The sequence below is a fragment of the Macadamia integrifolia genome, unplaced genomic scaffold, assembly GCF_013358625.1.
Source record: "Macadamia integrifolia cultivar HAES 741 unplaced genomic scaffold, SCU_Mint_v3 scaffold212, whole genome shotgun sequence".
NCBI classification, from domain to species: domain Eukaryota; kingdom Viridiplantae; phylum Streptophyta; class Magnoliopsida; order Proteales; family Proteaceae; genus Macadamia; species Macadamia integrifolia.
In genome coordinates this window covers 463,378-482,870 of record NW_024868523.1, presented here as the reverse complement: position 1 = coordinate 482,870, position 19,493 = coordinate 463,378, and the positions used below count along the sequence as shown (strand labels likewise).

Here is a 19,493-nt window from a genome sequence, read left to right as displayed (position 1 = left end):
TTTTGGTGGTTTTTTCCTTAAGCAAGGAGTTGCCTTTCTCTGTTGAGTTGCTATTTTTATTAATAATTTAATGTGCACTTGGGTGTCCCACACTCCAACCTCAAAGTGACTTCACTCTCAATACGTCAGCGGTGATGATCTCATTTGGATAGAATTTGTTTTACGAATTTGTATCGTTACCATGGCCAATCTGTATCAATATCAGCCCAACACCAATATCGATATCTAGTTGAAACTAAATCAGTGTTACTTTGGTTTTAATGTAAAATAGTAAAAAAAGATTATTGACATCTTAGGGTAAAATTTTTTAATACGGCCACATTATCGGTAAAGTTTTTGAGGCCAATACCCAATCCGATACAAACTCATAAACACATTCAAAAAATCACCAAAGGGTAATGAAATTTTATATTTTGAACCAAAAATTGAACTCAAATAATAAGCCAAGTATCTTAAATATTAATATTCATTCTAAATGTCGAATGGTGTCTTACTAAAAAACAAATGTTAAATGAAGTAATTGAATCAAATATTGAATTACCTTGAGAACATTTATTATATATTATGTTTAAATTATCTTAAATTTTTATTATCCACTGGTCAAGTGTGACTACGTGTAACTAGGATTTATGTTTAGGTTGGAATCTTAAAACGAACAAGTTAGTGGGGTTTCTTGTTAACAAAAAAAAAAAAAAAAACTGTTGAATTATTATGGTCAAGAAGGTATAGTATTTTTAAAATGTCACAAAGCTTGTATTCTGGCATGTAAACTGATGAGGTGTCTATTCCAACCTTGGGATATCGAGAATATAGTCTACATTAGCCACATGTCAAATTTTAGAGTTTAATTCAATGAATACCTAATTTGCATTAGCATGCATCTCGTGTATGTCCATGCATATGTATCAGTATTATAAATAATATTATGCACTCCTCAACTTTGAATGGGAACAAATGATTTAGACTATAAAAATATAAAAAAAAAAAAAAAAATTCAAATTTTCTTGTTATTCTAAAGAATCACATTCCTTTGTTATATGGCGGGTAATTAATACCCTTAAGTTCTTATTTATCAAAGTTACTTACACATGCCAATATTGCTTATTATCGTGACCCACAAATTTTAACCATGTGGCAATTCTAAACTTTTACATAGATAAGTTTAGAGCATAGTGTTTTTTGGATGAATGAATAATATACTAAACAAAAAGGAAGAAAACCAAGCAATAGCCTCAAGGCTTGTCACAAAGAAAAACCAATAGGGGCGGGGGGCGGGGGGCGGGGGGCGGGGGGAACAATTATAAGTGAACAAAAGGAGGGTAAAACAAAAGTTGTAGGAGGGGAGAAACAATACCGAAAGAAGATACAACAAAACATGGGGAAATACAAGAGGGAGATCCCAAGCCAAGACATGATACCTATTTCTAATAGAATTTGGATAAACGACATATTTATGTAGGATTTTATTCATAACCTCAAAAGTGATGTCATTTCAGAATTATCAGATAGAACATGAGGTGGAAGACCATCGATCTCCTTTTGTTTCTTTCCCACCAGTTGTGGTGGATCATTACACTAAAAGACAACTAACTAACAATATCTTATAGACACCAAATTTTGTCCCCCCTCGGCAATGATAAAACATTTATTCTCTCTTTTGGAAAGAAATCCAAAATTTTCGGCACAAGTCCAAACTATCCCAGCTATCCCAACCTAAAACCGCTATGCAAGAACATGCGGAATACAATCGAGCGTAAGACCGGTTAGGAGTTCAACCCGATATTTTTAAAAATGATGCGGGAAGGGTGACCGAAAGTGGTCATTGATACCTTTTGCCAAAATACGACAATCAAGACTAGCATGTGCTCGATTCCCAAATCATTGGATAGCATTTGGAAATACGGTCCCATTGATATCTTGTACGGAAAAAATGAATACCCAGATGTGTCGTATTGCCTACCTGAACTTTGAACTGGTTAAACCAAACCAAACCCTGAACCAAGTCAAAACCTAAACGAAACCAAACCCTAAACCATAAAACAAACCAAAACCTAAACCAGACCAAACCATAAACCAAACCAAACCAAACCCTAAACCAGACCAAACCCTAAATCAGGCCAGGCCAAACCCTAAACCAGACTAAACCGTAAACCAAACCAAACCGTAAACCAGACCAAACCCTAAACCAAACCAAACCAAACAAAACCAAACCCAACCAAACCAAACCCTAAACCAAACCAAACTTTAAACCAGACCAAACCCTAAACCAGACTAAACACTAAACCAGATCAAACCTAAACCAAACCAAACCCTAAACTAAACCAAACCTTAAACCAGACCAAATTCTAAACTAGACCAAACCCTAAACCAAACCAAACCATAAACCAAACCAAATTCTAAACCAGAAGTCATGGGTTGGGTGAGGTGGGGTGGGGTGGGGTGGGGTGGTGGTGGTGGATATATATACTCGCAACGTAACTTTAGCAGGGAATCATGAGAAGCTAGGCTGAACAAGTAAGAATTAGGGTTCATGACTGACATTATAGTCGGATAACACTCTAAGGATAAACCTTTTTGGCAAAAGCCTATAATAGTAAACTTATTAAAGTATTTGTTAAAAGATGCTAGTTCTAGGAGGAAAGGAAGAAGCAAGCACTTAGTTGCTAAGCCCTAATGATGGAAGTTTTAAAATACCAAAGTAGAAACTTGAAAGAGGTGGAAGTTTTCTTTTATGGGGGAATAAAAAGGAAATTCTGGGTAAGGGAGTTTGAATAATCATAGGACTAGGATGAGGGAGTGATGGTATTTTACGCTTATATTGTAAAAGTGATTTTAAGTTATGTGAAAACAAAATAATTGAGTTTATTGCAGTTGGATTAAACTATATATAACAGTAATTTCGTATTTCATATAATAAGAAAATAATTATGACCTTCCATTCTCTCTGTGTTTGTAGATGTCTGTTGTAATCTAGACACATCCTTCTCTTGAAAAGGGCTGAACAAGATACTGTTGACTTTCTAATCTGATAGGTTGTGTCTGAGATGAACTGACTATCTGATCTAACACTACCTCAAGGGATTTTTGAACAGTTGCTTCCACTCTATTCTTTTTACGCTGGTTTGATAGGATGGATAAAAAAAAAAAAAAAAAGAGAGAGAGAAAACATATTAGATTTGGAAGGGCAACGGGGTGATCGAGATGCATCAAAGGTGCCAGACTGGCATCTAGGGATCAGATCTTTGGAACAGGGGCTGGGTGCGGACCGTATGACCAACGGACCTTTCATTTAGAGCTCTTTCTCAAGAATTCTCCCACACAGAACGGGGTGGAACAATGTGTATATATATCTATATATATATGGTAAATAGAAATTCATTCAAATAAAAGACATGAGATTGTATTATTTGAATGCTAGTGTATCATGCAATGTCCACAAGAAAAAGGGTTTGGACTGCTCAATAGGAAAGTAAGAAAAAAAAAAAAAAAAAAGGAGTATCCCTAAAAGCAGTTGCAGCAGAATCCCAAGGCCAAAGAAGACTCAACTCATTTGGTTTTTTACCTTTTTCTTTTTCTTTTCCTTTTTTCCTTTTAGTGAGGAATTGTCTTCCCTCGTTGAGTTGCTGTTTTTATTAATAATTTACAGTGCCATCCCTTAGAGAATGCCACCAAATCAGACTCAGACCCCCTACCATCCATCGGTCACTGTTAAGGAATATGCCTTATATGATGATGTCAGCTATTATATTTTATTTTAAATACCAAAATGCCCTTATTAAATGTGCAATACCTAACTACCCCAATAATAAGTTATTATATCTTTCTCCCAAATCGATAGATTTGGACCACCGGCAATCGTTCAGAGCACCAAAGATCACAGTGGCAGCAGCATCGATGATGGACAGCGACTGCGGCTGCCATCATCGATTGCTGCTGCCGAGACTAGCAGGAATTCGCAGCAACCAGCAACGACTCTCAACTGTAACCCCCTGCGTTTCTTCTCTGCAGGCGAAACCCCCTGACCTCTATGTGAAGAAGCCCTTCAAGATCTTTGTGGGTTACGATCCATGTGAAGATGTTGCTTACGAGGTCTGTCATTACTCGATCTTAAAGCGTTCTTTGGTTCTAGTGGAAGTTATACTTATCAAACAACAGGATCTGAGGAGTAAGAGTCTCTAATGGCGTTAGAGAGGGCATACAGAGAGCACCGAGTTCTCCTTCAGTCGATTTCTGACTCCATTTCTTGCCAATTACAATGGTTGGGCAATGTTAGTTGATTGTGATTTCCTTTACACAACAGATTTTAAGGAATTGATAGAATTGATTGATGATTCCTATGCATTCATGTGTGTTTAGCATGATTATACTCCAAAGGAAAGCACAAAGATTCATCTTCCCTTTTTTTGTTTAATCGATTTGGATTGGGAATTGAGATTTATTTAATTAAAGAGAAAGAGATTCTACATTAAAGTAAGTGAGGTCGAAACCTCTGGGTTTTGGGGTAAAGGGTTATTATTATCTCCTCCACTGGGTCTTCTCTCCCTTCCCTTTCTCTTCTCAATTCTCAATTTCCTTCTTCAGTTCCATTTGCTTCCATAGTCCTTTTCTGTTGCAAATATCTCCTCTGAAACATTACTGCTTCATCAACCATCTATCTTCCTTTCCTTTTAAAGAATCAAAATTGAATCTCTCAATTCATAGAAACCCTAAAGTGAACTGAGACTCTTGAAGACATGGCTGATAGGGTACCCTTTGAAACACTTATACCCACTTCAAATCCTCCCCAAACACAATTTTTTCATCTATGGTTGCAGAGTTAGCCTTCTAGGTTTCCCTCATCCTCCTTGAATCGCCGAGGCCAACACAGTATCCCCTTAACTGGGCTATTACTGAAAGCTGAGAAGCAGCGGTGGATTTTAAGAGACCATCATTTTAAAGTGAAAACTACTAGACATGCGTTTTAATGAAAAGGGTACAATAGTCATTTCAACTCCTCATTTAACAGCGCCTGACGATAAGGGGTTTGATTTAATTTGATGAAATAGAGGGGGCATTCTTATAATAGTGGCATTCTCTAGGGGGCAACACTGTAAATTTCCCATAATTTAATCATCATTTGGGTGTCCCACACTCCACCTCGAAGTGACATCACTCTCAATATATCAGCGGCGATGATCTCATTTGGATAGAATTGATTTTACGAATTTGTACCGTTACCCACAGACGATCTGTGCCAGTATTAGCCCGACACCAATATCGATATCTGCTAGTTGATACTGAATCAATGTTACTATGGTTTTGGGGTAACATAGTACAAAAATATTATTGGAATCTTGGGGGTAAAGTTGTTTAATCCGGCCACATTATCGGTAACGTTTTTAGGCCGATACCAAATCCGATACAAACTCATAAACACATTCTAAAAATCATCAATGGGTAATGAAGGAGATGTCACTCACTATTAGTTAAAACGTGTTTTAAACGCGTTTAAAACGCGGTTGAAATTTTTTTGCCATTTAAAACGCGTTTTCCCGTATGCTATTATACAATACGGAAAAAAAGGGAAACGGAAAAAGTATCCGTTTTAAACAAGTTTTAAATGGCCATTTTAAACGCGTATTTGTTTTTTAAGGGTAAAATAGGAATTTTATTAAAATTAATTAATTTAAAAAAAAAAAAAAACCTATTAGTAAAAGTGAAGAGTGAAGACAATTTGATACTTGGTTTTTGGTTTTTGGTTTTTAACTTCCATACCATCTATAGGAAAAAAATCTCATCTTCTTGTAGCTCATTGAGTAAAGAGAAGCTAAAGCTAGCAACATCTCATTTTCTTGTAGCCCATTGGGCTATTTTATCTTGGGACTCCCAGAGCTTTTGGAACATTAGATGCATGTATACAGGTAATAATCTCTCAAATTGCATGAGTATTCTATCATTTTTTTGGTTTCTTTTTTTTGAAAACTACACGTTTAATACTTGTACCATTCGTTTTCGTCCGTTTGCCATTCCCTGTTTTTTGACCTTTTTTTTACCGTACCGTTCATCGTTTTTATCTGTTTAAAACATGTACCGTACGTTTCTGTTTTTTTTCCGTTCCCATTTTAACTAACAGTGATGTCACTCGAGATTTGAAATTCGAATCGGATTGGACAATTCCTACTGATCTAGCAAACGGAAACCATGGTTAGGATGTAATTACTGATTTTGGACCAATTCGAGCCAAATCGATCTGTTCTAATCCAGATCCCAATTCTAGGTTTCTAGACATTGGGTGTAATTTGTAAATTAAAAGTAGGTTTAATTAGTGTTGGATATGTATTTCTATCAAATCCGGTTTATTAATAAGATTGTTTAATTTCACTTATGCATGTCATTTATTTATTGGGCTTGTAAGTTGTTCCATGGGTTTTCATCCAAAATTGTTCTCAACTAGGGATAGGACCGAACATCCTATTCACATGGTCGTTACATTGTATATCACCAAGGATGTGATTCCGATACATAAATGTAAGTACACATACTGTGTATGTATAGAAAAGATTCTGGTAAGAATCTCGCATGTATTACTGTCAGTTGTGTAAGGATGAAATTCGTACCCGTCACTTGACCTTTGACCTGAGAGATCCTATTTGTTGTAGTGTTATATCACATGTTTTGGTAAACTAATGGTTGACATCCAACGGACTATATATCGGTATGCTGGACTCGTGGTCCCATATTGTTAATGAAAGAGATCGTCAGCATGGGGTCCATTTCCCTTAATTGGGAAATATAGAGGAGAGAGAATGTCTGTACTTGATCAGACAAAAATCTGGTACTAGTGTCGTTTTTGTAAATTGTTTACAAAATTATTTTTAATATAAAAAATAATATTTTATTTATTAAATTTTATTTAAAATAATTTTTCGGCATCCGATCATGTTCACAAAATCTTTGCAATGGACATGTACAATGAGTTGGGGTTAGGCAGTATTAAATTACATGTCCTATAGCTCATTATGTGATATTAGAAAACTAGAAGGTCTTATGTGCAAATTAAAGAGTTAATATTGCATAACAAGATTTGGAAATATTAAATAGTTAGTTATCTTTTTATTTATGGTACTGGATAAAATATAATTTGAATATATTTGTCACCCGTAATAAGAAAGATAGCAATCTGTTTTAGATTCTACCTCTTCCCACTTTAGAAGCAAAGTAGCTGACAAAGATTTGACCAAAAAGAAAACCCTAAAACAAGTTTTGTTATATAAAGGACAAGGGAGAAAGAGATTTAGTTTTTTTTTTTTTAGAACTTCCTCTCTTCACTCCCATGTTTTCTCTCTCCTTTTCTTCTCTCCTTTTGTGAGTGAGTGTATGTGAAGTAAAAAACTTTAATGGTGAATTGTTCTTCTCCAATTGAACGTGGATCATAGTTTCAAAGTGTTGAGATCGATCCGTACGATTACTCAAGTGTAGAAGAACTATTATCTCGAGGAGGAACTTTAATTGCGGTTCTAAGGTAAATCATTTCATTCTCATGTAATTAATTTTTGTACAGTGATTTCGAGCGCAAGAGATCCTAATCTGATCCCTTCCACTACACGATTGGGTTTCTGCCAACAATTAGATCATCATGGCAATTTCCCTTTTATTTTACTTAGGTAAGAATCTTAATTAATTGACCAGAGTTATGTGTTTGTAAATTAGCTTTTCTAGGAATGTAAATGGATATGATTCATATTTGTACCCGTTTAGGGGTCGAAAAATCAATTTTCTTCAAAAACTATTTAGATGTGATTTCAAACTAGATATTATCTTATCCATTTAGGTATGATTATGAAAATATGATTAAATAATACTTTTATAAACAATGACTACTGCCTAGCATAGTTGGTGAAGCTGTAGTGTACCAATCTTTTGCTTACCAGGAGGTTTTGAGTCTCTTGACCGTTAGCTTCCCCTCCATTCCCTTCTATAGAGTAGATACTTCCTATGGATTATGAAATGGTTATTTATAAGTTGGATGTGTATACTAAAAAATTGAACATGATAATGACATTTTTTTAATAATGATATGTCATTTTCAAATTATTTTTAAAAATCTTTTTATGCATGTATTTTAAACATTTTTTTTTAGGTAATATATCCTAAACAACTTAAGAAATAACATAAGGGACAATTAAGAAAAGATATCAAATTCTAAATACACCTATAGTGATCGTGAAACACCATGAGCAACAGGATGTTAAGGTCCGGAATTTGAAGTGAAATTTTTTATATGCCTATTCCTAGTTGTCATGGGAAAGAAAGGTAGAAATAAGAAAGAGATTATTACCTGAGAGCTAGTCCAGTACCAGAAATGCACCTCCTTCGCCTAGCGCGATAGCTCTACTTGGTGCTGGCGGGCCACCTTCCATGCAAGCGAAGCACTATTGGCAGCAATAAATAGTTCACTGAGACTGGTATCATTCAGATACTCCTATTAATTAAAGTGATCATGGAACCGCATCCGAAGGAACCGAGAAGGGCTAACTATGTGGGCTTATAGTATTGGGCTAGACCCACTTGCAGCAAATAAGAATTAGGCTTTGCTCATGATTAGATGAGCTCACAGTAGGAACTGAGAAGGGAGCCAAGAAGGCTTGGCCAGGTAAAGATCCAAAGATTTTCCCATTCACATGCATGGCCTCAAATTTGAGGTCCAAGACCTGCCAGGAGCTCCTATCTGTAACCCAATTGTCCAATAGGGATGAGTTGTTGGCAAATCATAGATAAAGGTGGCCCAACGTGTTGAACCAAAAACAGGTCTCTTCTCTATATCAATTTGCTTCATCTAGTTTTCCAAACTACATATATGGTCAGGCCCATGTATGGTTTTTGGTTGCTGAACTTGGCTTCCCAACACAGTTCAATGAAGTGCCTATTACGTATATGTTAGATCCTTTTTAAGCCTAAGTGCATTCAAGTACAAAATGTGACATGGAAGTGTGAAAGAACGAAATTATTAAAGCTACCTTCAAAGTTCAAACATGAGGTTGAGATTGATACTTACATTTCAGCAGACAAAAGGGTTCCAAAGACTCTCACGGCTCCTTCTAGCATTCTACAGCTTTACAATGTCTTTTATTTCAGTAATTTTCTGTATATGATTTGCTATATACTTGTAGTGAGGGTTCTTTCTTTGTAGACAATCTGAGAAAGGGGAAATTTACACTGCAAATATACTAATATCAATACCATATCAAATACCGATTTGGAACAAGATTCTCATATCGATATCTTACTGAATATATTTGGTTTGATATTTGGTATGCCATAGATGTATGGTTTAACCGCTTTCATAGAGTGGCACATTGAGGAAGCATTATTCGGATGATTCAGAAAGCGGGTTAGGAATCATCAGAACAATGATTCATGATGATGGCACTCGTTTGTACGAATGAATAGGTTTTTCTATGTAATCTACCATTTTCTCTATAGCAATGATGTAGAAGCCAAATCCTGTACATTTTACCGATGAAGTTCTTCTCTAACCCTTTATGATCTCAAATTCTATAGATGCTTCCTCGCAAAGGCTGATCTCTTCTGAAGCAGTAGCCTCTTGCCTTATATACGAGTTGTGCACAAAAACAATGCTCAATTCAAGACTCTAGGCAACAAGTGAGAAGGAAGGAAGGCACTCAAAGAACTACTCACTCAATTTGATAGCAAATCAAATACTAATCCGGTATATATACCTCATACCGATATCAAATTGAATTTAATTTGATTCGATTCAGTACAAATAATTTGGTACGTTATATTGACACCCTGGTCCGTGGTGGGACAGAATTTTTAAAACCCTTGAGTATAAGGCAATGATCACTGATCAGTTTTCTATGAAAATGAGGTTAGACCAAAAGTCTAGAAAAGCTACAAAGTTGTGAACTTTTTTTTCCATATTTGTCTGCCATGGTTTGCTCTTATGCGCTAGAGGATAAAAAGTATAATTCATGGATCATGCTAACACTTTTCAATATTTTGATCCTCTAGATCATCAAGTGGTTGTCATGCACTTATAACTTGTACAACCTTTTGAATTGAGATTAAATTGAGATACTCGAGGTTTACAATTCCTATTTTCTACAAAGGGTCCTTCTAAGCATCATTATGTCTAGTATAGCTTTTATTATTTTATATCAAAAAAATGATAATACATGGATTAGTCCAGGTAATAGAGGACCTAGCATATTTCTTAGGGTAATTTACAACGTCACCTACTAAAGAATGCCACAATTAGAGAGACATCCCTTGTATAATACCAAATTACACTTACACCTTCAGTCATAAGTCTTTATTAAATGAGGAGTTGAAATGACAATTATATCCTTTTGATTAAAACATATGACCAATTCATATTTTACCCATGTCCCTCATTACCTCTAACCTCCACTCACCTTCACCGTGGAGTTTAAGGAGGATTTTCTGTGCATAAGAAGATGTGACGCAAACTTTCATCGCTCGTCACAATCATTATATTTTACAAAGCATAGTAACAGAAAAGAAAACAAATATTCCACAAACTTAAAAGTCCACATTGCATTTTGATGCGTCCAGGTATTGTATTTGTACCCTAGGATGTCTTTGAATTCAATAAATAGAACTTTACCGTGTGTGATGAGATCTTTTCAACTACCCCTTTTTCTTTTTCTTTTTCTTTTTTCATCATTGTGGTTGAACACTTGAACAGAACTCTAGGAACAAAAAGGCATTTTGGACCATCAACCTATAGGATAGGTAATTATGACCACCCTTGCTTTATTAATTATACACAAATTAAATTTGTTTTTACCAAAGATCAAAAGAAATAGGTATTACAAACACATCCATTATTCTCTTTCATATCCTAAACTACTCTTATGAGTTTGAGTTCTTATTTCAAATTACGGCTAATTATTAACTCATTCTAGTATTCATAATCCATGTGAAAGCCCAACTATATGTTCGTCTAGTTGTTAATCTCTTATCTTTGTACTTGGTTGGATTCTATTCAACATAAACTTCATATACATGAGTGACAAAAATATCAAATAAGTTGAAAAGTCCAATATGGACCATGGTTACTAAATTTTAAAATAATTTAAAAAGATTAGAATTTTTTTGATTAATATTTTGGAGAGTAAATAATTCAGGTTGAAAAGTCAAATTGTTTCATAACCTTAATTAAAAAAAAATCAAGATTTTAGATTCAAATTATGAAATGTCTACAATTAATATCAAAAGTAAGATTTCAAAAGTTTATCCAATTACATCTTCTTTTTTTTTCTCTCTTAAATTTGATGATTACTTTCAAATTAGAAAAGAAAATTATATTTAAATCTTATGCATTCCAATTTATTGATATATCTAATTTTAAAAATAACAATATAAATTGTAAGACAATATAGGTTGCCGAAATGTGGAATATAAATATTGAATTTAATATCAATATCTTCATTCCAATAATTATTTTGTTTTTAATTTTTGATTATTAATTGTAGGAAAATTATTGTGACAAGTTTTCCCATGTTTTTGCCTACGTTTATTAATTGTAGTATATCAAGACATCCCATGTTTTTTGGCCACGTAGGAGGGTGATCTAGAAATTCTAACCGTTAAATGTTAAGGAAAATGTAGATTAGTCACATGTTAAACTTCAGACCGAGATTCAATATATCATCTCATATGTGGACATACCCTGAAAAAGCATACCTTCCATTGTATGTCCATTCACACCATTTGTAGTGCATTAGTAGTCCTTATTTTTTTTAATATATTATTTGTTACTTAATGCACATTGATTGGGCTGAAACTTGACATGTGAGTAAAGGAGCTTCGGGTCTACCTACACAACCACATGGCAATTATTGAAGACTTTATTAATCTACTTTCAATTGGGGGCATGGTAAGTCCTATCTAGATTCTCTCCAACCCCTCCACTATGCATCCAATGACTTGGAGGGCCTTGGGGTGCATGCAAGTCTCCCCTCCCCTGGGGAGGTTGGAGAAGATCCGAATCATAGCAAGTCGACATCTACTCATAAACACCTTTTTCATTTACTTGTGAGAGAAATAAGGGATAAAAATGAAATCAAATCAATACTCAAGTAAAGATTTTTTAAATTATTACTACACATGTCAAGTTTTGAAGACAAAAACATTTTATCAATTATACAGAAATGTATAAAAATAGGTAAGAAAGCGATAAATTTTTGTAATGATATAATAATAAGTTATTTTTTAAATTATTTTTAATCTTTACTAAAGTACATTTAAAAATAAATTTGGAACAATCAAAACTAGTTGTCAAATTCTAAATACATATGCAACTGTAGGAGATTCCAACTTTGAAACAAATCAAATTTTATTATTAAATTTCAACTTTATTTGTAATTAAATTATTTAATTTAAAATTAAAATATATTATTCTAAAAAATATATTTAGCAAACTAAAAGGAAAAAAAAAACTTTTAAATCATTATCCATTATGATTATATAATTTTTTTTATGTTACTTTGCAAAGTTTAAACAGAAATTTTTATTTGAAAATTTCAAAAAATTTTAATTAAGAAATAATTTCTGCCCCACCCACCAAACACTTTTTGCCTTCCGTTTTCGATTTTTTTTTTTTTTTTTTTTTTTAATTTATTTTGTGCGTCGTACTCGTACCTGTCCTGTATTCCTCAGAAAATGTCACCTCCTCTTCTCTTCAATCGAGGAACACTTATTGATCTTTCATGGAGGTTGTGCACCTTCAAATCTACGCGGAGGAACCTAATCTCAGCTGTTCCAATCTCACGATTCCCTCTTCTTCTTCCTTCTCGGTCGTTGCATTACTCTTGATTCCTTAAAACTTGATCTTCCGAGGGACGAACAGCACTGCTGGATTCATACCTGAGATCGAATGTGTAGGGTTTTTACTAAATGCCCTTTCGTAACTTGAGATCTGCTTTACTTCCCAAACCATCTCGTCTCGAGGATCGAAATCCAGGTTTTTAATACTTCCTTATCTTATAGATTGGAAAAATTCGATCTTTCCGTTTTTTATACTTTCTGTATATGGTAATGATCTTGAGTTTCTTCAATATTTTCACGCGAACTATGTAGATAAGTAGATCTGTCTAGGGATCTTGTCTTTTATCAACCGATTTCACTTTTGCTGCTGACCAATTTCTAGGGCTTCTTCTAATTTGTAAGCAGGGGTTTATGTTTCTTCTTCATGCTGTGAGATTTTTCTCTAAGAAATTGATCGACATGAGGTTGATCTAGCTTGTTTTGTGACCAAGTTGCCACCATGCTTAAGCAATTCCTCAGCAAATTTCCTCGGAAGTCTTCGAAATTTGATGCTGTTGATTCTGCCGGTTGCGATTCCGGCAATAATGTGATCGCCTCCGGCAATGGGATTCAAAGAACAAGCAGCGGAACAACTATTTCTAGCCGATCAAATTCCATAAAGCGGATGTCGTCGGCTGTTTTCCCTTCAAGCGTGGTGGCTGGAATTGAACCTCTTCTATCTTTCAAAGATGTTCCGAATTCGGAAAAGCAGAATCTGTTCATTAGTAAGTTAAACCTTTGTTGCGTGGTTTTCGACTTCAACGATCCAAATAAGGACAATGTAGAGAAAGATCTGAAACGTGAGGCTTTGATAGAGCTTGTTGAGTTTGTTGCTTCTGGATCAGCTAAGTTTACAGAGCATGCAATTGCTGCAATATGTAAAATGTGCGCAGTTAATCTCTTTAGGGTATCTCCTCCTAACTGCCGGTCTAATTCCTCTGGTGGTGAGACTGATGATGATGAACCAATGTTTGATCCTGCGTGGTCACATTTACAAATCGTGTATGACTTACTGCTTAGATTTGTCACATCTACTTCTCTTGATTCAAAGATAGCAAAGAAGTACGTAGATCATTCATTCATTCTGAGATTGCTTGAACTCTTTGATTCAGAGGATCCAAGAGAACGAGATTGCTTGAAAACAATTCTGCATAGGATTTATGGGAAGTTTATGGTTCATAGGCCTTTCATTCGCAAGGCTGTAAGCAATATCTTTTATCGTTTTGTCTTTGAAACGGAACGGCATAATGGAATTGCTGAGTTATTGGAGATTTTTGGCAGTGTAATTTGTGGGTTTGCCTTACCACTGAAAGAGGAACACAAGATGTTTTTGTGGAGGGCTTTGATTCCTCTGCATAAGCCCAAATCTATGGGTGTTTATCTTCAGCAGTTGTCATACTGTGTGACACAGTTTTTAGAGAAAGAACCAAAGCTGGCGAGTACTGTGATCAAGGGGTTGTTAAAGTACTGGCCTGTAACAAATAGCCAGAAGGAAGTCATGTTCTTGAGTGAGTTGGAAGAGGTTTTGGAAGCCACTAACATGGTGGAATTCCAAAAGATCATGATTCCTTTGTTCCGCCGGATTAGGTCTTGTCTCAACAGCTCCCACTTCCAGGTAATTCTTCCATTTTTCTTAGTGGTTTATTTTGTTATTGCTGATGCTTGGAGAGTGTCAATTCTGATTGGATTGCTATTATTTTCATGTTTGCTGATGTAAATTGAGGTGGCTTTGATTTCTGGTGTATTTCTTTTATTCCAATAGTTGTGGTCTTGTGGAGCACCCATCTAGTCTAGTAATTCATATTTCTTATTTTCATAAGCATGCATTGTGGATATGCAAAACAATCCATGTGAATTTGATGAATTGAGATGCGATAGTTATTACGATATGTTTTTATTTAACTGTATTTATTAATATCCTAGTATGATTAACCCATTTAAACTCTCTAAAATGGTTCTGACCAAGCCTTGCAGTGTTGATTTTTCTACTGGGAATTGCATGGTCTATCCAGAATAATGGTCATATGACCAACAATGAATGTTTTGAACATTTGAAACTATATTAGCTATCGTTTTCCTGCATATTTTGACAAGCTTAATCCAGTTTTCCCATGATGCAATCTTCTTCCTTCTGTTGTTGTTCATAACACTTCTGGCATAGTGTTATATTTGCTTCTTTCCCATGTGACTATTAATGGAGTTCTTCATCAAATTTCAACACATATTGTTATGAAAACAGGAAGGTACTCAGCTGAACTCAACTGAGGCTCATCCCTGCTAGTTGGGTTGCTGTGTGAATCATATCTAGCCATTCAAATAATTTTGAATTTTCAGGATCTTGTTTAAAACATTAGGAAAATTCTGTGTGCTTCCTGCTAACCTGATGATCCACCATCTTTTACCTGGGCTTTTGGACAGGCATTGAATTAGTGGTAAGGGAGTTTATAAAAGAATGGCATTGTCAACTTAAAAGAGTGTCTAAATGACATATCTATAGGTGATTTTAGAACTTGACACCTCTTAATTGCCCTTTGTCTTATTTCCAAAAGTATTTATTGTAGGCGTATAAAAAGGGTTTTCAATAATTTGAAAGTGATTTATCACTGTCATTATCAAAACTGGCATTTGTGATGCACATTTTTCGACTAATACTTGTGAAATGACAATATTCACCCTCATTGGAAAAAGTTTGTTTTTCTTGAAGGGTAAAAAAGTAAGGTTTCAAATTCTTTGATACCTTAAGAGGTGTCATTAAGAAAATCCCCAACTTAAAATATGCGTGCATGGTTTTTGCATGGTAGTGTTGCAGGCTAGGTTTGCAACTGTTGAACAATTTGTTGATGAATTGAGATCACTGAATGGCAATGCAGGAATCTCTCTCTCTCTCTCCGTGTGTGTGTGGTAAGTTAGGTTTGTTGATTGGTTGCAAGTTGTTACTGAGAGATGGTACAAGTCAAATTTAACCATTGTTATCTGGCGCGCATGAATTCGTTCATCCTTTTCACAAGTACTGACTTCAGTCCTTGCTGGTGCCCCTAACTGTTTTCTGATTTGGTGTCCATTGCAATAGTTGTTAATTGTTAAGAGTGAGATCTGTTGATAATTTTCCAATAGCAATGCTTGCACTTTTCTGCATGGATCTAGATAGCATTTATGATCTATGCACATACATATGGTGGATCCACTTTGATACATGTGTATGCAGTATTGCTGGTAGATTTTTCTCTTAACCATGGCTGATTAGGTGTCTGTGGCCAGCTTGTGAGCTTGTAACGGATGTCATTTTAACTTTTATTTCTTTTTTCTTTTTCGTTTATGTTTGTTTCATTGTAGAATTTTCCCTACAAATGATATTTTACCTGAAAATGATTATTACTTGTAATTTGTGCTCCATTTAAAAGTTTTCTTATTTTCCAATGTTAACTTTTGTATTTTACATGAGTGGAATTTTTTCCTCCTTTTTTTGACATGGAAACAAATGGACCTTAAAAATTCTGTTTCCCCAGGTAGCAGAACGGGCCCTCTTTCTATGGAACAATGATCACGTTGTTGGCTTGATTGCGCACAATCGGCATGTGATCCTGCCTCTTATCTACCCAGCCCTAGAGAAGAATATCCAGAACCACTGGAACCAAGCAGTTCTCAATCTAACTGTCAATGTGAAGAAAATGTTCTCAGAGATGGATGAAGATCTGGTCCTGGTTTGCCAAGGCAAGTATGAGGAAGAAGAAGTGAAACAAATGGAAGCAGCAGAGAAGAGGAGAGTGACTTGGGCACATCTAGAGACAGTTGCCAGTGTGCAACCTGTGGCTGGAAATACAGCAGTGCTCATTACACCTACAGCAACAGCTATTCCTTGTTAAATTTAATTAAGCAGGTTTTCTTTCACGTTTGCCCCTTGTGTTTTGTAATTTCTGGGCAAAAGAAAATGATGAAATGTAGTAAAACGTGTTGACAGGGTAGGCTTTGGTGAGGTTGAGTGGATTTAGGGAGGGTTGTTCCTTGAATGGATGGTGGTGGTGGTGGTGGTTGAGTGCCAGCCAGGATTCCAAAACCAGCAGTGAAAAAGAGCTGGCTGCGCTGGATGGATAGACACTAAAAAAAACTACTTGTACTAACAACCACTTTCCTGATCCAAGGTTTGCACTCAACTCTGCATTGGCATTGTATACTTTTGTGCCGTTGTTGACCTGCTTTTTGACCGTTTGGTCACCATCCTGCTCTCATTCCGCTGATTTCAATTGGAGTTGCCCTTGTGTTTTTCCTGATTTCCTGATGTTTGAGACTAGGATTGATGTTTGGTAACAATGTTACTATTTCAGGTGCTACGAACTGTCCCTTGTTCTCCATCTTTCCTTCCGTGCAACCTTTTAGTTTCTGCAATAATGTATGACTAATTGGAACTAATGGGTAGCCCCTTACATTAGCATGGGGATCAATTGGAGCGCATGTGGAAGAATCAACAAGTGTGTGATTGTCGCCTTTTAAAAAAGATCGAGATAGTTGTGAGATCAAACCCCTTTCTAATTTTTAATTGCCCAGTTCTTGTCTAATTTTCTCTATGGACACGATTCCTTTACATTTAAAATCCAACAGTTGTAAAAATTAAGAGGCATTTTGAAGGGTTAAAATGAGTATGATTACAATCGTTGGATTTTTAAAATGTACAGATATCGTGTCCTGAGATAGGATTGGGCAATTAAGAATTGGATAGGAGCCGAATCCATCATTCCTTCCACCCCTCCAGTATTTGGGAGCAAAGCCCACGTTTAGAGGTGCAAGTTTGGCTTTGGCAACCCCAACATGCCCCTGCCCTGTCCTAATCTCTAATGGGGGCTTGCCCCCAAAATTCTAGCCATGAGGGTCAGCCCGACCTGACTTGAGCCAGGCTTGAGTGCTTGACCAGATCTTGATTTTTATATAGCCTTTTACACTTGGTTTTGGCCCAACCCGGTCTTGATGTTAACCCTGGATTCAACCTTGTTTTAAGCCTAATTTTATATATATTATTTATCAAAATATAACAAAACATTTACATTTCCTATAAAAACAACAGTAAGGGATGACTTAATTTAAATTTAAATTTAATTATTTAATAAAAAAAATAAAGTATTTAGCTATTACATTAATTCAAGAATTATGAATTGCTCATGGTCTAATGTGGATTTAAATTCAAATTAACTTCAATAAAATTAACACTAGAATAAATTATTATTATTATTAATTATTATTGGTAAAGTACTAGAATAGAATAAAGATAATTAGTAAAAGTAGAATAATAACAATTGCATGTTACAGTTTACTTTTTGTCTAATTAAAATTTACTTCCAACCATCAAGTATGAGTTCTTGGTAAGTGAAATCTTTCATTTTAGGGAATGGAGTGCTAATTTCGTAAACACCTATGCCTGGGCACAAGGGCCAGGTGACCATACAACTTTCTTTTCCCTATAAACAAATTATTAACATAGATCTTGTGGGGTGCATACTCACAGTAAATAAAGAGTCAAACATTAACTAGGGATCAACGGTCATCTACTCCTATGAATCCACCCACTCACACCTGAATATGACAGGGTATGATCTCACAACCTTCTCTGCTTTGGGGGTTCAGATTTTGGGGAGACAAGGAGGTTCCCTGGTTTGAATCTTTTGTTCTAAGTTTCTAGTTTTTAGAGTTTCAGAGTGATTTTTTCTGAGATTGAGGGTTTTGTCTTCAATATTCCATCCGTAGATAGCAGATATGAATCTCTAACTTCCCCTGCAATGTTTCTTGTTAGTTGTTGAGTTACTAAAAATTTACTTCTTTGGAATGGTCATTTGGATAATTTTTTTTTTTTTTTTTTTTTTTTTTTGTGAAGCATATTTGAAATGAAAATCTCTTTAGTTCATTCTAATCTGATAACAGTTTGATTCTAGTGATGAAAAAATGTTTCCTTTGCCTCTTAAAATGGTTTGCAAGTCCATATTTCAGACTTACAAGGATCAATCGATGAGGAAGATTGCATATGTGGCAAATGTCTTTGGCAACAAATGAATGAACATGTAAATGCAATGAAGGATGTTGAATTTTTTTAATCCTTTACTGGAGATTTTGGTCAATTAATTTGATTCATTATCCTTCTGTCCTTCCTAGCAGTTGTTTTAAGTTTCAATATTTTAGATTACCTTTGACAAAAAAAAAAAAAAAAAAAAAATAGAGATTTTTATTTTTAGAGAAAATTGCATTGCCACCCCCTGAACTTCGATCCTTATTCAACGCCACCCCCTGGACTTTTCGAAATGTCAAAGCCACCCCCTAAAAATTCAAAAAATTCCAAATCGGTCCCTGCCATTAGCCAACCGTTATAAATGAATGAAAACCGGTTAGTTTTTTTATAATATACCCAAAATACCCTCACCTATTGTGAGAGGACAATATTGCCCTCTCTTTTATTTCCATCTTCTAAACCTATCTCCCATCTCTCATCTCTCATCTCACTCCTCTCACTCACTCGGCCGGACAAGAAGAAGAAGACGACAACGACGACAGTACGCCACCCCCTGCAACTCAATTCTCTTCCCTCCGGCGTGCAATTCTCCCCCCTCCGGCGTCCTCAAGGCTTACACTCATGGGGTCGATTGTTTGGTGAAGGCTTCCTCGTCTCTTTTGAGATATAG

At 35.4% G+C, this 19,493-nt stretch overlaps 1 protein-coding gene across 2 annotated transcripts; it reads left to right on the top strand.

The window, feature by feature from the left end:
• The first annotated feature begins 12,669 nt into the window (after positions 1-12,669).
• Positions 12,670-17,162, top strand: LOC122065794 (serine/threonine protein phosphatase 2A 57 kDa regulatory subunit B' kappa isoform-like). 2 transcript variants are annotated; one of them, XM_042629645.1, is made up of 3 exons: positions 12,670-12,991; positions 13,178-14,449; positions 16,341-17,162. In XM_042629645.1, the coding sequence occupies exons 2-3, from the start codon at positions 13,295-13,297 to the stop codon at positions 16,695-16,697; spliced, it is 1,512 nt and encodes a 503-aa protein (XP_042485579.1). In that variant the 5' UTR covers positions 12,670-12,991; positions 13,178-13,294; the 3' UTR covers positions 16,698-17,162. The 2 variants fall into 2 exon arrangements, with proteins under 2 accessions (XP_042485579.1, XP_042485578.1); XM_042629644.1 differs by having other exon boundaries at positions 12,671-12,991; positions 13,201-14,449.
• Positions 17,163-19,493: the final 2,331 nt, after the last annotated feature.

Excerpts from the sequence above, each read along its gene's own strand:
- LOC122065794 (XM_042629645.1), top strand. The coding sequence starts at position 13,295 with ATGCTTAAGCAATTCCTCAGCAAATTTCCTCGGAAGTCTTCGAAATTT. Across the intron at positions 14,450-16,340 it reads TCAACAGCTCCCACTTCCAG|GTAGCAGAACGGGCCCTCTT; the intron begins GTAATTCTTCCA and ends CTGTTTCCCCAG.